We start from the raw sequence: 15,719 nt of genomic DNA, 5'->3' as shown, positions 1-15,719 counted from the left end.
CACGGCTGAGACTGGAGGGTCGATGCCCAGGGCAGCAGCAGGGTGGACAGGACCCTGAAGGGTGGTCAGGGGATGGCCCAGCCGAGGGATCCTGCGGCAAGCGCAGCATCAGCCCTGGCTCCCCAGGACAGCACCTTCGGACTCTGCAGGCCGAGACTGTGCTAAGCCCCCTCAGCCCACCCCTTGCTGCCCCAGATGGTGACGTGGGGTGTGTGAGGACTGCCCAGAGGGGACTGGGATGCTCCTGTGTGGGTGAAGTGGTCACAGCCCCCAGCACTGGGCCCAGACCCCCCTCTTCTGCTCCTGGTCTTTAAGGGGTAGGCAGGCACACCCATGCAGCCTCAGGCACTGGGTGGGCAGGCACCGCCTGAAGGTCCTCTGGGGCGGGGAGGGCATGACGGCTGCTCCCGGACAGCTGGAGCCTGTACCGGGCAAGGTGTGCAAGGAGCGGCCCCTCACGGCCACCCTGGGCTCTCAGAGGGTGAGGGCAGTGCCTGTGGGTCAGGGGCAGTCGCAGCAGGCCCCGCTGGGGCACAGGGCTGGGCACTGTCTCGAGTCCTGTCCTGCTTCGCCTTGCGGCTCCATCCGAGGAGGGGCCGGGGGCTGGCCCGAGCCGGTGCTGGCGTCTTACAACCTCGCTCCCTCTGGCTCCTCAGAAGTCCCCCGGGGCCCAGCAGGGCTGGCCGGCGATCCCCCTGCAGCTAAGACAGACAGACTATGGTCAGCTCCTGCTGGCCTGCCCCTGCCTGTGGCCCATCTGGGAGATGGCTGGCTTGTTGGGGGCCTGTCTGGGGGCTCCTGTCAGGGCAGCATGCAGCTGGGGCTGCACGGGTTTTCACAGAATCCCGTGTAAGCCATGCTGGGTGGTGAACCTCTGGGATGGAGCCTGTGGCCTGGAGACCTCAAGTCTGGGGACACAGAGGCCCACTGAGGAGTGGGTGGGGATTTCTCAGCTGCAACAGTAGTCCACAGGTGGAGGCAGCCACATAGGTGGCCACTGCCTATAAGGCCACCCCCAAGGAGGGTGAGCCCCAGCCGCCTTTTACCAAAGTCTCTGGAGCACCCAGGGCAAGGCCAAGGGCCAGGGTGGGCCAAGGAGGTTGAGGACTACCCTGCCAGGGACCCAGCGGCTCACCGCGCCAGGTGGCCCCGAGCTGGGCAGCAGCGACACCACCTGCAGGCTCACTCCTGCCTCTCCCACACCCTTCAGCTGGGCCACCACCTCCGTGTGCTTCCACCACTTGCACGGCTGCCCGTTCACCGACACAATGTAGTCACCCTCCTTCAGTCCGGCCGCCTGAGGGGAGCATGGATGGTAAGGTGGGGACAATATGGCTGGTGGCCCAGGGGCTTGGGCTTATGGGCTGGCAGGGCCCTTACCGCAGCCTGGCCCCCTGGAATGACAGCGGCAATGAGGACGGGGGAGTCTCCCCGAAGCGTGAAGCCGAAGCCACTCTCTCCTCGGGTCACATGGACAGGCCCCACCAGTCGCCACCGGTTCTTGGCTGAGAACACCGACAGGGGCCCCTGAGGGAGTCAGAGGTCAGAGACCTGGCTGGGCCACAGTTGGAAGAGCCTAGGTCTGTCCAGCACCCCCACCCAACCCGTACTTCCCAGGGCGGGAACCAGCATGGTTGCCATGGAGGCCATGCAGGGCTACACCACCACAGAGGGCTTGAAAACGCAGTGCAGAGCCAGCGGCCCAAGCCTGCTGGGAGGGGCGGCCTGGGAGAGGTGCTGGCTGGCTGGGGGGTGCTCACCAGCCGGTGGAAGATGTCAGCCACCTTCACCTGGGACAGGCAGGGCGTCCTGGCCTCTGGTTTATGGTGGGTCTTAGCTGAAAGTGGGGGGGAGGAGGGGTAGCACTAAGCCGAGGCTCGCTGGACTAGACCCAGCCAGACTGCAGTGAGGGCAGCCTGCCTGCACACCAGCTCTTCCTTGGACCTCCAGGCCTGGCTGCCCCCAGTGGTGGGAGGAGCTGCCCCAGGTCCCCTGAACACATGTCCTCCCACTTGCCCCAGGTGGCTCTCAGAGCCCTCCCTGAAGTCCCAGCTGTGCCTGTCCCTGGTCTGCAGGGGGTCCAGTGTGGGGAGGGAGGCCACTGAGGAATGGAAGAGCCTGCGGGGTCTTCCTCCAGGCGCCCGGCTGGCCTGACGGCTCCTGGACCTTGAGATCCCAGCCGTTGAAAGTGCAGCTGCTCTTTTTATTAATCATGGGCACTGCTCCTTTAACAGCAGCTGCAGGGTCTCAGCCCATCTCCCACCCTCTGCCAGGACCCAGTTCCCACCCCGTCCTGGCCCTGGCTGCTCACGCTGGATATCAGGGGCCTCAGCAGCCTCGCAGAAGTCATCCTCACGGTCAAGCTCCGAGTACCTGGCCAGCGAGCGCCGCAGCGCCTGGGCCACCACAGCCTGCAGCAGGTCCACCTCGCGCAGGACGCGGCACACGGCGTGCAGCCGTAGCGCCTCCTCCTGCCCTAGGATGGCACGTTTCAGGTGGGCCTTGCCTGCAGGTGGGGCACAGTGCCGTCACAACGCGAGGGCCTCCAGGGCACCCAGCCCAGTCAGCCATTCCAGGATGAGTCCCAGCTCCCCCACCCAAGGGTGCAGCATGAGGGGTGGGTAAGGCCAGGGTTTCCAGGTTCATCCTGAGAGTCTGCAGCCATGGCCAAGAGCAGGGTGTGGCTACTGGGGCAGACAAGGGGCAGGCTGGTCCAGGAGGGCTCTGCCAGGGGCAGGGAGAGCTGTCTCGCAAGTGTGCCCACCAGGTGTGCCCACCTGCCCAGAGGCTGCCCAGTGCTCCTGGGGCCCCTGCTCTCGGCGATCACTCATCTGGCTAGGGGACAGTTCAGTGGCCCCACCCACCGGGACTGGGACACTAGGTGCTAGATGAGGCAAGTGACAGCAGGGGCACCCTGTGCACCTGGCCTGCCACTGAGCCCAGCACCCTCTGTCCGTGGATGCCTCACCAAGTCTCCTGCACTCCTCGGGCTCCTGTGACAGTGCGAGTCCTTGGGGTGCGCAGTCCAGGGGCTGGAGGAAGACCTGCTCATGCGTGGGAAGCTCTCCCTTGGCCACCACTGGGGATCAGAGGGGCTGTGAGCCCCAGCGCTGGGGCCTCTGCAGCACACATGGGGCATGTGGGGTGGGGGCACTCACTGGAGCCATCACAGAGGGCTACGGCTGCGTGGTAGTGGGCCAGGGAGCGGAAGAACTCGGCCTTGACGCACACCAGGGCATTCCAGGAGACGGGCACGTAGTCACAGACGGGCGGCTGGGCCATGGTCTGGTGCACGAGCCTGTACTCGGCTGCCACCTGCCGTGGACACAGCAAGTACTCTGGGCCTCCCACTCTCCTCCTGGAGGTTCCATGGGACACAAGGGACGAGGCCAGCCTCGCCCTCCAGCCAGCCTAACCCCTGGGCCTTGCCTCCATCTACCCTGACCATGTCCCAGGAGTGTCACCTACGCTGAGCTCAGGGGTTAGAGCCTGCTCCAATTCACACGGTGCCCCAGAGGAAGGGGCTCAGGACCCCACAGGGACCAGGATGCAGCTGGCTTTGGAGCTGACACACAGAGGAGGCGGACACCCCAGCGCTGCCTTCCCCGGGCTGACCCCAGCTCTGCCCTCACCCCCAACCCCGGTGCCCTGACTCCAGCTCCTGCCCACTGCCCACTGCTGCTTGGCCACGCTGTCCAGGGATCCAGGCAGGGTGCCCTGAACTTACCTGGGCAGCCTCTTGAGCCAGATGCAGCTGGGCAGGGCCGTCGCTGGGGGCCGCGGGGGCAGGCAGCGAGAGGCCCTCGAAGACGCACTCCTGGGCCTGGGCAGCCATGAGCCGCTCCAGTGCGCAGAGCAAGGCAGCGCTCATGTCCGGGCTCGGCGCATGGGAGAAGTTCTCCCTCAGGAGGCTGAAGGTCCCTGCAGAGGGAGCGGGTGCTTGAGGGGGCAGTTCTGGTCCCACACAGCACCAAGGGAGGGCCCCTGCATGCTTAGCCCCTCACACTGGGGGGACATCCTAACAGCCTCCCAGTTCCTGCCCCAAAGAAGGGGCCCTGCAACACCCTGCCCCCATGGTAAGGTGGGCCCCGCTGTGGGTCCAGGCTACCCTCACCAGCAGCCCTCTGGAAGGCCTCGATGGCGCGGCTGTTGCCCTCGGCGCAGGAGCGGTCCTGGCGTGCCCCGATCTGCGTGTGGAGGGCACCAATGTTGAAGAGCACGCTGCCCTTCTCGAAGGCCAGGGTGCGCTGCTGGGCCGGGACCCCCGTGAGCGAGTCGTACCTGTGGGGTGGGTCAGGCTGGCGGAGCTCCCACGAAGCCCGGCCACCCCACCCAGGGCACCCCACCTGCCAAGCCTCCTACCAGTGGAAGAAGAGCCCCAGGCTCCTGGCGGGGGTGAGGAAGCGTGCGTCCAGGAAGCAGAGCTGGTTGTAGTAGGCTGCCAGCAGCTCCAGGCCCGCCTCGTTCCGGCTGGGGTTCCGCATGGCCTGCAGGGCAGGAGCCACTGGGCCCACCACCCTGGCCCATCCCACTCACATGCACCCTTGAGAGGCCCCTTGAGCACCAGCCCGTGGGAGTTGGGGGGGTAAGGGGAAGGCAGTGTGGGGGAGGGGCAGGCAAGGCCCTGGGGAGCTGCCATTCCTAAAGGCCAGCAGTGTGTGGCATGAACAGAGCCACCTGTGAGTCCCTCCTTGCATACTGGGAGGATGTGCACATAAGGGAATCCTGGGGGTGTTTGTCTCCCCGATGTCCTCCGGCTTCCCTGAGATACGGGGAATCCTGCCATGTCAGTGTCTACACTAAGCTCCATCTCACCCTCAAAGTTCCTGACTCAAGCCTCAGCCTCCTCCTCTGTTTCCAGGGCTGCAGTAGGGGAGGAGCCCACATACCTGCCGCAGGGCCTCCAGCTCCCTGATCTCTGCCTCGTAGGAGGCGCTGTCCTCTCCAAAGTGCCCCGAGATCACCTCCTGGTGGGGGCGGGGACAGATGTTGGCCACCCCTGTGCCTGGCCACCTTCCCTGGGGTCCCCCAGCCCGCTGTTGGGGGAGACCCATAGTGGAGAGTAGGGTTCATGCCATGGGACAGGCTGGCTGCAGTGGCTGCAGGGGTCAGAGGGGCTGCCCAGAGGCTGTCCTCAAGGGCCTCTTGCTGTGGCCCTCCAGGCCCCCCTTGGCAGAAGCCCCAGAGAAGGGCTGCAGGCCTGTGTGGATGGAGGGCCAGGTGGGCCCTGGGGCTGAGTATTGACGGTGGTCCTGCCCCTCTGGCCCTGGCATTCCCCTAGCCCCCATCCCCACCACAGAAGTGGGGCCAGGAAACTCATTGGTGCTGTTTTTATGCATATTCCCTTATTAATCCCCATGGCAGCCCCAAGAGGCAGGTGCCATCCTCTACCTGACAGGCACAGTGCAGGTCGCTTTCCCATGGGCCCTGTTCTCGGGCCTGAGTCCTCTCCAGGACACTAGTGAGCCAGCAGTGGACAGAGGCCCCAAGTCAGCAGGACCCTCACTAGCAGGACAGCCCAGGACCCTGTGGCCATCCTGGGGCTCCCTGCAGGACAACCAAGCCCCATTAGGTGTCCTAGAACAGGGCATGTGTCCAAACCCACCCACTCAGATCACCCTACAGCTGGGGCGTGGGCCCCAGTGCAGGCCGTGGACACAGCAGGAGGCTTGGCCAAGAGCAGGATATTCTTGTCAGGTCCCTGGGAACCCCCAGGTCAGCCTTTCCTCCTCCTGGGACTCGGTTTCCTCATCTGTCCCTCAGAGCCCACAGGCCAGGACTTACCTTCAGGGGTGTGGCCCAGTCCAGCTCCTTGGTCTCCTTCAGACCCAGGGGGATCATGGGGGCAGCAACACCTTCGCTACAACCAGAAGAACCAACCGCAAATGCTCAGGCTGGGCCCCGCCCCCATCCAGAGCGCCTGGACTCTACCCCACGGCTCCTGCCATGCGGATGCATTGCCTGCCCTAGTGAATGCCCGAGTGTGCATGCATCCCAGTGGCGTCCTTGTTCAAACACACGTGCACCGTCCTAAATCATCCCTTGTACACCCACACCCACGCACGCACCTCCCATGCCGGCACGTTTCCACGCTGCCATCAAGCTGCTCCAGCTCCTCCTTCAGCAGCTGCAGGTTGGCGTTGACATAGCTCAGCTCCAGGGCAACTGTCTCCCTGACCCGGTGGTTGCTGGTGGCTCTGGGGGAAGCCAGATGAGGTCAGAAGCCCAACCCTGTGGCCACTGTAGCCTTCCCACCCACTGACCTGTCGGTGCTCCAGAGCCCACTCCCCAGAGGGACAGGCACTGACAGGGCAGCCTGACGGTGAGGCAGGAGCAGCAGCAGGATCGAAGGCCACAAGGCGCCCTCTCTTACAGTTCGGCACCCTGACCCCTCAGCAGTGCAGACCCTGACTGGGGCCTAGGGCACTTCCCTCAGAGCTAGGGCTTCCTTCCAGGCTCACACTTGCCCCCCCAGCACCAGGGGTCTGGCAGAGGGACCGGGGGTCCCTGAGGAAGGCTGGGCTGGGGGCAGGGAGGCAGAAGTCACTATGGGAGAGTCCCCTGTCCTGGAGCTAACAGCCATGGCTCAGACAGTTGGGGTCAGCTCCCTGGGCCCAGGCCCTTGCACACGCACAGCTCAAAGTTCACATGCTCTATAGAAGAGGCTGCCCCTAGGCCTGGAAGATCCTTTCCCAGGCCCTCAACCCTGGGATGTCCAGCCACCTGTCACAACTCTGCGTCCACAGTGCCTCTTCTGAGAAGTGCCCGCTGGCCACCACATACACTGTTGGAGGCTCCCAAATTCTGCACACTGGGGGGACACCAGTTCCCTGGCACCTCAGGGAAGATCACAGAGACCACATGCTCACAGGGTAGACACTGGTGGGCTATGTGGCCCTATCACCACCCTCCAGAGGTGGGCGATGCTGCTCCAGCCAGGGCAGTGGCAGGTGCTCACCTGTACAGGTTCTCAGCGCCTGTCCGCATCTGCAGCTCCTTGCTGATCTGCTGGTAGATCCGGGCCCTGCGGCTTTGCAGCCCGCCATGCTGCGTCTGCATCAGGGGGTCACAGCCCTGTGGGGAGGCCGCAGGTGATCACAGCCCTGACTCCTTGGAGCCACCAGAGGCCATGCCTCTGCCAGCTGGTTCAGAGGAGCACAGCCCACCCTTGGGGAAGAGGGTTGATGTCCAGCATCAACCATGCTGTGAGTGTTGATTTCACTGCTTATGTCTTCTTAAATAGCATACAACATGGCAGGTGGGTTAAATTTTCCTTTGGTGCAACGCAGATTTGTGCCTCAGCCCACCCCTCACCCTTGTGGCAGGTTGGGGTCTTGTCCACATGATGCTCACATGCTCCCCTCAACCAGGGCCCCCCTCTGCACTCTCCCCGATGGTCACACAGGAGTCCCTGGCTCTTCTCCATCCTGCAGGATGCTGTTGGAAACACCCGAGAAGGTTCTCTGTAGCCAAGTGTGGCTGTGCCTTGGGCAGGCTCCCAGGTGTGGGCTGGCCAGCCTCTCTGATGTCCACCTCTTCTGTGCTGTGAGAACCCTGGTCTTGTTCAGGACTCATGCTCAGGGACAGTGACCGCCACCCCAGCTTGGGGATGAACACTTTTGACTCTGAGTCAGGCGTGGCAACTCTGGTCCCTGCTGACAGGTGACCAATTTCTGCCCATCAGCTACAAGACCAGGTCTCCTGGGAACAGTTTCCTTGCCCTTTTAAGACAGAAGCAAGAGATAGGCCTCTTCTCTCCCAGAATACTGCTGTGTCTGAAGGTGAATCTTGTGACCATGAAGAGAGCTGACCTAAAACTCAGGCATCACCACATAAGGTAACGGGTTCACGGGAGGACCAACGTCTGCATGACACACCCTCTCTCCACGCACTCGCACCTCTTAGGCTGTTCCGTTTTCTCCATAGGAGCTTGCGCATGTTTTCCTGGCATTTCCCCCTAAATATTCCACACATGGTTCCTTTCGCTACGGTGAATGGGGTCTGCCTCCACTTTTTAATTACTGTTGATCCCTACTGCATGGGAATGATGCGCCTTGTGTACAGCGGGCCTGCCGCCCCACCTGCACACAGTAAGCACGGGGTGACCATCTATGACGGGCTGAACTGTGTCCCCAGAAAGATATGTTCAAGCCATAACCCCCAGGACCTGTGAATGTGGTTTTATTTGGAAATAGGATCTTCGTAGATATAATTAGTTAATAGGAGGTCATCCTGGAGTAGGGTGGGCCCTACTCACATTGACAAGTGGCCTTATCAGAAGAGGGAAATTTGGACACAGCCACACAGAGGAGGCCCTGTGAAGACGGAGGCAGAGATTGGAGTGATGCAGCCACAAGCCAATGAATGTGAGGAGCCACCAGAAGCCGGAAAAGGCAGGAAGGAGCCTCTTCTGGAGACTTCGGAGGGAGTATGGCCCTGCCTTGATTGGCTTCTGGCTTCCAGAACTGTGAGAACAAGTTTCTGCTGTGTCAAGGCACCCAGTTTGCAGTCACCTGCTACAGCAGCCTCAGGGCACTCACGCATTGTCCACTGGACGCTCCCACTGCCAAGTGCTGGGCTGAGGGAGCCTGACCCCGGGGGGAACGCATCCCCAAGTTGAGGGATGAGCCAGTACTTATTAGATGGGGGGACATAGGCACTGGAGGGCCAAAATGCATAGAGGCAGGAGACAGGGCTGGGAGGAAGGTGGGCAGGCTGGCCCAGGATCTCGTCCCCTGCAGCCCTGGCCCTGTGGATGCCATGAAGCTGGGGTCAGGCCAGATTTGCATTTGGAGACCCTCACCCTGTTCTAGCTTCCCACCCCTGCCTCCTCCAGAAAAGAAAACCTCCCAGAGCTGTGGCTGGGGCTACAGGAGTTCCCTGTAATGGGGTCTAGGCCAGGGGCTTGGGCTGGGAGGTGGCAAGAGGCCCCCAAGTGGGAGCGAGGCGGGGGCAGCTCGGATTGAGAACCTCTTCCTGCCTGAGGCCCACCCACCCTGGCCTCCCACCCTGACCTTCTGCACCAGCCCCCACCTCCAGTGCCTCTGCCCTGCACCTCAGAGATGCTGGGGCAGCACTCAGGCCAGGCTCATCTCAGCATCTTGGATGGCCCTGCAGTGGCCCCACCCCAGGGTGAAGAATTCAAGGCTCAGCAGGTGGCCTGGCCTTGGCCAAAGCTACCCAGTGAGTCGGGGTCCAGCCCATGGGAACTCAGAGCCCTGCTTGAGTCCACCCCCCTGGCCCAGGAGTCCCAAGGCCTGGACTCTGCCCGTTTCCAGCAGATCAGGTCTGGGCCTTGGGGTACCACTTCCCTTGTCTGGACTTCAGTGGCCCTGAAATAAATGACTCCCCAGCCCCTCTGGTGATGGAGTGGTGGGACTCTGCCAGGAAGGCCTGGTGGCCTTGGGTGGGTTCAGGTGGGATGAGGGTATGCTCTCTGTTCTCCCCTGTGGGCCCGTCTCTTCCATGGGGAAGGTGGAATGTGGGGCTGGGGGCCAGGCTGAGAGCACCCCAATGGTGTCAACCAGGAGCCAGGAACAGGCTGCAGGGCCATGAGAAAGGGGACTCCACCCACAGGAACATAGAGTGACATATACCAGGTCGAAGCTGACACCTCGGGCCTCATCCCTGAAGGATGAGGAGGAGGTGGGGAGAGGGCACTACTTCCCCTCTGCAGCCCTTGACAAAAGTGCGCCTTTCATTGCTTTCGGCCCTTCCCCCCAAACCCAGGCCTCCCTCCAGACAGGCCCCCCAGGCTGGGCCCCCTGTCTCTTGCTGACCCAGCTCTTCTCCCAGAGCCCCCACCTGTGGCCCAGTGCCTCTCCCACAGCCCCTCGCTGCTTCATAGGACCCCGCAGACTCAGGCCCTGGCTGGCTCCTCCCCTACTCACTCTGTCAGCCAGTGGAGCCACCCGTCAGCCAAGGGAGCCACCTGGCTGAGTAGCCTCCCTGGAGCTGCCGAACCATCCACGCCCTCTGCCTGTCCTTGGTCCAGCACCAGCAGACCCCACCACAGCCCACCCTGCTCCCACCAGCTCCCCCACAGCCCACCTTCAAGGCAGTGATTAAGTCCGTGCCAGGAGGACTAACCTGCCCCTGTTGAACCCCACCTCTCACTCTGTGGGGACTCCCCCAGACCATCCATGCTGGGAGTACAACTCACTTCAGAAGCTGGATAGCCTTTCCGACAAGCCCACCCCCAAGGCCTGGCAGCCCTGACCCCCGCCCCCCACAAAGCCCAGGGACCTGGACGGGCCTGGCTCCAGAGCTCTGCCCACAAGGGCCTACAGGTCAGTGTGGCCACAGGCACTGAGTGGCCACAGACACCTGGTGGTTACTCGATGTGGGTCTGTACTGCTCAGGCAGCGGGTGCACAGCATGGCTAGGTGGACGGCAATGCACCGAGTCTGGTGTCCCTCTGCCAGCCCTGGTGGTGGCTGGGTTCCTCCTGACATCTTCCCTCTCTAGCCACGGGCCCAGTCATGACCTGGGGGCTTCTTCCTGGCACCGCAGGGGATGGAGGCACCTCAGTGAGGCTGTGGGCCAGGGCCCGCCCAGTGTCTGGGCACCTGACCATGGACACAGGACAGGATAGGGAGGCAGGGTCTAGCCCACGTGCCTGTCCAGCTTGGCTAGGCTCACAAGCAGCAGGCCAGGGGTCCTACTGCACCCACCTTGTCTCTGAGCTGAGGGCTCCGCCTTGCACATAGTCCGTCCCGCCGGCCAGCCCGTCCCCAGGGCCACAGGCAGGAAAGTGCTGTGTGGACTTCTGGCCACAGCGATGCCACAGACAAGGCTACCAGAAGGCTCCAGCAAGGGTGAGTAAGAGGCTCCGTAGAGGCTGATGGGGAAGCAGGGCAGGGCCATGTAGGCAGGCACAGTGGAGGTCACTGACCACCATTCCCACGAGCCATTTAGGGGCCTCCCCCAATCTGGGCCACTCACCAGCCCAGGAGTTGGTGGGAAGGACTTCTCAGAAAGCAACATCCACGCAGGAGTCACCAACCCCCTGAACAAAGTGAGGACAAGGTCATAGCACCTCCGAGGACCCTGCCCTGCTGGTGTGAGCAGGGGCAGGGTTTTACTGACGCAGAGCTGACACTGGCTATGTATTTGAAAAAGTGTCACTTATTTTCCTGGGTATGCCCCCGTGGTCACACACAGGATAGTTTCAGACTCTCCGGGGCCTCTAGCTTGTCCTAGCCCCTTGTGGGCGGCACCCTAAGAAAGGCCTCACATCTGGAGTGAGGAGCTCCTCGTGCACAGCCACCTTGGATTAGGGCCCAAGATCTGCTTCTGCATGGCCAGCTTCTCAAGAGAGGTCAGTTGATCAGGGAAGACTTCCCATAGGAGGGGGCACTGGGGTTGGGATGTGAAGGGCAGGCGGCCTCCAAGTCGCCCTTGTGTAACTGGGGAGAGGACACTCGCCCCAGCCAAACAATGGGAGGAAGAGCAGTAGACTCAGAGTAAGTCTCCTGGGAGGGGAACCGCCGGCAGCCCCTGATCAGCAGACGGCAGGAGAGGCCGGTCTTGGGTGGCATAAGGAGGGACAAGGGAAAACACAGCCCCCTACTGCCCTGCTGGCTGAGCACCCCTTCCCAGTGGCCTGCTCCTCTTTTCCACGGCACCGTCCACACCTGCCTGTGCAGAAAAGGTGAAGCCGAGGCCCTGGCCTTCTCCCCTCCACGGGACGGGGGGTGTGGTGAGGGAAGGTGAGCCACAGCCAAAACAATACACCCACTTCCTTGCAAAGGTCCCACTGCAAAGCTCCAGCAGGTTCTAAGGGCTCTGGTGAGCAGCCCTGGCCATGGCCCAGGGTCGGTGTGGCCGTGTGCTCGGCAGCAGCCACCCAACCCAGCAGGGCTGCCCTCATCAGATGATGTCCAGTGCTCCCTTCCTCACCTTCCTGGAGAGCTGCTCAGGGTTACTGCAGGCACCAGCCCATGGCCTGGGCGCTCCTAGGCCTCCCTGCCCTTAGCACCTCCTCCAGGAGGCCATACAGCTTCCTGGCCTTCATGGGAAGGTCCAGACCTTTGGGGCTGGGCAGTCCCTGGAAGCTGTGGCTCATTTTCCACACTGGGCTGAGGGATGTGCCAGAGGGTGTGGATCCTGGGTAATCAGTCCCCTACTATATGACCTCCCCCGCCCTCTGGAAACAAAGGTGACCTAGACCCCGCCTTGGACCCTGACATCGCCATGACTATTTCTGCCTGACACTGGGAAAGAGCAAACGTGCTTTGGTCTTTGGGTTCCCGACAGGGACGGCCCACACAGCGGAGGGCCTGGCAGAAAGGGATGGAGAGCAGAGAAACAAACGGCCCCGCCCTGCACACTCTGATAATGGCAGAGGTCTGGTGGCTCCTGCTGCCTGGGGAACGCCCAGGCCCAAAGTCCCCAGAAGCCTGGGAGGAAATGGTGTGGCAGTGGCCAGAACTGGGCTTTCCCCAGGACTCGGAAAAGTGGGAGACGGTCATCCCAGCCCAGCCTGGGAACAGCAAAACCATCAGAGCAGTGCTGGCCCTAAGCCCTTCCCCAGGATCTCCCCCAGCCCTGGGCTCAGTCAGTCCCCAGGGAGAGGCCCCAACCCTGGCAAACCAGCTTCCCCCTTTCAGAGGCCTGGCCCTGGGCACCCTGCCTGCTGATGCCCACCCATCTCAGGGACCCCTCTCCCTTCCCTCCCCAAGGTCTCACCTGAGCACAGAGGAATTGGAAGCCTAGCACCCTAATGACCCACCATCTCTGCCCCCCCAAATGCTATGTGGCATGGCCACAAAGGGGACTCCCAGGACACAGTGGCTACAAGCCACACAAACACTAGATGGACCACAGATTGGCCACCACACCAGCTGAGAGTCAGGGCAGGTGCCCCACGGATCCTGCGTCCTCTGATGTTTGCTTGGACACTGGGGCACTGGTGGTTCCTGAGCACCTGCCTCCCTCTACGGCTTAATTTAACTGGCCCAGGCCTGGTAATCTGTGTTTGTAACAAGCACCTAGAGGGTGCTGGTGTCCAGCCAGGCTGGGGAAGCTCAAACTGACCATCTGGCATGCTGGACACAGGCAAAAGGGGCTAGCCCTCTGCCTGCCATGCTGCTCCAAAGCTTCCCCTCTTGGCCCCTCTCCTGCTTCCCCACAGCCTCCTCAACCCCTTAGCCCCATGATCTCCCCAGGAAACCACGGAACTCAGTCACAGTCACACTTCCCCATACAGCCAGGCTGGGAGCCCCTGCCACCCTAGGGGGAGGGTTGTGGGCAGGGTCACTCCTTAACTTCCCTGCTGGCCAACCTTAGAGTACTCTCAGAACTCAGCCTGTTCTTCAGATGGGTTAGCCAAGGCCCAGGGCCAGCAGGGTGACTCGTGCCAGGCTGGGTGAGGACTCCAGGTAAGCACTCACTGGACGCCAGTTCTCATTGCTCTTGGGGCAAATTCAAGTCACCCAGACTGTTCACAGGGGCCTCAGACCCAAGCACGGCTCTTAAGGGAAGGGCTGACCAGTCCTGCCCTGCTCAACTCCAAGCACTATGGCTGGTTAAGAGGGCCAGCCTGGTGGGGTGGGAGAACTCAGCCTCACTCTAGCCCTGCTGCTGGCATCAGAAAAGGCTGTCTAGGGGGCAGGACAGCCTGAGCTGTGCATGTGTGACTGAGGGCCTGCCTCAGCAGGCTGGGGTCCCACAGCCATCTCCCACAGGCTCCATGCCTGCTCAGGACCCTGACCACAGGATCATCCCTGGACGGTGTGCACGAGAGATGCAGCAGCCCAGAGAGAGCTGGAGACGGTTTCTGCTCCCCCTTCCAGGGCAGCAGCCAACAGAGGGCAAGGAAGAGAGCCTGGCCACAGCCTACAGCCTGAAAAATGTCGTCTACTGGCTCTCTGGAACATCTTGTTTGTGCAGCTCCCAAACATTCCACCCAAACAACACGTGTCCTCTCCAAAGGCCACCTGCAGGCATGGCCACCATTGGAGGGAGTGAGTTCACGGAGGGCAAGGGACAGGCTGCTTCTCTTTCCCCAGGGCCTGCTAGTTGCTGTAGTAACATCTGGCATGCCTGGGGGGTTGGGAAGGAAGAGAGTCCTTGAGGGCTCTGGTCAGCACCACCTGGCCTGTTACTTGCAGCCCAGGGCCCCCTGCTCCCCACTCAGAAGACCTGAGCCCTGACACAAAAGCTGAATAGAACCAGCCAAGGGACAATATGAAGTCTGACATCCGAGAGGGGCAGAGAGCAAAGTGCCAGGGAAGACTCACCTAGGACTAGGAGCAGGAACCACCTCTGCTTAGCAGCTCCCAACTGAGAACTGCTGGGGGGCATGGGCGCCTGGTGCCTGGCATGAACACCGGGGCAGCCCCACATTGACCCTCCAGGAACATCCAGGCTCCAGGTTGCAGAGCAAGGCTGACAAACCATCCCCTCCTTCCCAGGCACAGACTCAACAGATCTCCACACCCCACCCCACCCGTTCTGCTTGCACAGTGCTCCTGGAAATGGTGCCCAGTCAGCTCCCGGGGTGAGGGACTTCAGAGGGGTGGAGGTTCAGGGAAGCGACAAGAAAACAAGCTGCCCAGCCCTGAAGACCTCCAGTGATTCCCTATACCCGGGAGGCTTTAGCTGCCTGCGGTGCTAAAAGTTCCTTCAAATGCGCCTCCGAAGCGGATACAAAGGGAGGGCGAAGCTAGGAAAGGAGGCGTCACAGGTGCCAGACACAAACCCAGGGTGGGGCTGCCAGAGCAGAGCCCACACCTGCCGGAGCCAGTGCTTCTAGCTTCAGGGAAGATGATGACCCGGACTTTGGCTCCCACCGATTCCTGAGCTGCTCAGGGGAACACTGCGGAGGGAGGAGGGACGCAGGCTCTGGCCTCAGTTTTCCCAGCGGTAAAACCCTGCTGCCTCGGGGCAAGTGAGATGTGGGAGGGAAGCCACCCGGGACGCGACTCTGACGGAGGGCAGGAGGGGCCGGGGGTCTGGGACCCCCTCGCCCGCCACCCCCCACGCCCACCTTGCGGACGCCGCTTTCCTCGCCGGCGCCCTGGCCGTCCAGTCTCTCCTCAAGGATCATCGTCGCGCCGCACGGCCGCCGCTCGGACAGCGCTCCGCAGCGGGGCCCGGCAGCCCACACCACCCAGGCCGCGATGCTCCTAGTGCCCACGCCGGTCCGAGACTGTCCCTCCTCCGCCAGGCGGTCTGGCGCGGCTGGGCGGGGCTCGGGCTCAGAGTGCGAAACTAGCTACTGTCCAATCGGCGGTGACGGCCGCTCCGACGGACAGCAACTATGACCAACCAGCACTTGAGGGACGCGGGCCCCCCCCCCCTTGCCAGCTGCTAGCCCCGCCCCACCCGCAGAGTCCCGGGAATTTGGTAACCCCTGGCAACCGCGGCTTAGACGCCTGGCGGCAGGCTGGCAGCGCGCACTGCGCATGCGTCCAGGCCCAGGGCTGCCTCTTGGCTACCGGAGAAAGTTAGGGACAGAGAGGAGGATGCGGCCGGGCAAGGCCCAGCTCCCTTTGCGGGGACTCCAGGAGTTTGCCCGCCGCGCCGTTTTATCCCGTCACCCTGGCAACGGGGACCCTCTAAGAGGATTTTTCCAAAAATGTTTACAATGGGGTTTTTAAACGGTTTTCTGAGAGACGAGCGCTTGTGCGAGTTTAGAACAACGCCCGCTTTCTTCTCTCTGGCGGAGCCCAGCCAGGCTGCCCAGCGCGTCGCGTCTGTCCGGCCTGTCATGT

General features: G+C 62.4%; 1 protein-coding gene across 1 annotated transcript; it reads right to left on the bottom strand.

Annotated features, from left to right (window-relative positions):
• Positions 1 to 455: 455 nt before the first annotated feature.
• Positions 456 to 15,052, bottom strand: RHPN1 (rhophilin, Rho GTPase binding protein 1). The gene is made up of 15 exons (XM_012647951.1): positions 14,993 to 15,052; positions 6,959 to 7,074; positions 6,069 to 6,197; positions 5,785 to 5,860; positions 4,890 to 4,967; positions 4,363 to 4,487; positions 4,115 to 4,281; positions 3,728 to 3,921; positions 3,159 to 3,315; positions 2,969 to 3,079; positions 2,312 to 2,506; positions 1,761 to 1,837; positions 1,381 to 1,527; positions 1,136 to 1,297; positions 456 to 695 (listed from the first exon to the last, which is right to left on the bottom strand). Exons 1-15 carry the CDS (start codon positions 15,050 to 15,052, stop codon positions 456 to 458), a joined length of 2,034 nt encoding a protein of 677 aa, XP_012503405.1.
• Between the last annotated feature and the right edge of the window lie 667 nt (positions 15,053 to 15,719).

The sequence above is a fragment of the Propithecus coquereli genome, unplaced genomic scaffold (genome assembly GCF_000956105.1).
Source record: "Propithecus coquereli isolate 6110/MARCELLA unplaced genomic scaffold, Pcoq_1.0 Scaffold28, whole genome shotgun sequence".
In the NCBI taxonomy this organism is placed as follows: Eukaryota; Metazoa; Chordata; class Mammalia; order Primates; family Indriidae; genus Propithecus; species Propithecus coquereli.
The sequence above is the reverse complement of the archived record's forward strand: the minus strand, read 5'-3'. Positions and strand labels throughout refer to the sequence as shown.

Excerpts from the sequence above, each read along its gene's own strand:
- RHPN1 (XM_012647951.1), bottom strand. The coding sequence starts at position 15,052 with ATGATCCTTGAGGAGAGACTGGACGGCCAGGGCGCCGGCGAGGAAAGC. Across the intron at positions 4,968-5,784 it reads ACTGGGCCACACCCCTGAAG|GAGGTGATCTCGGGGCACTT; the intron begins GTAAGTCCTGGC and ends CGCCCCCACCAG. Across the intron at positions 2,507-2,968 it reads CGAGGAGTGCAGGAGACTTG|GCAAGGCCCACCTGAAACGT; the intron begins GTGAGGCATCCA and ends CCCCACCTGCAG.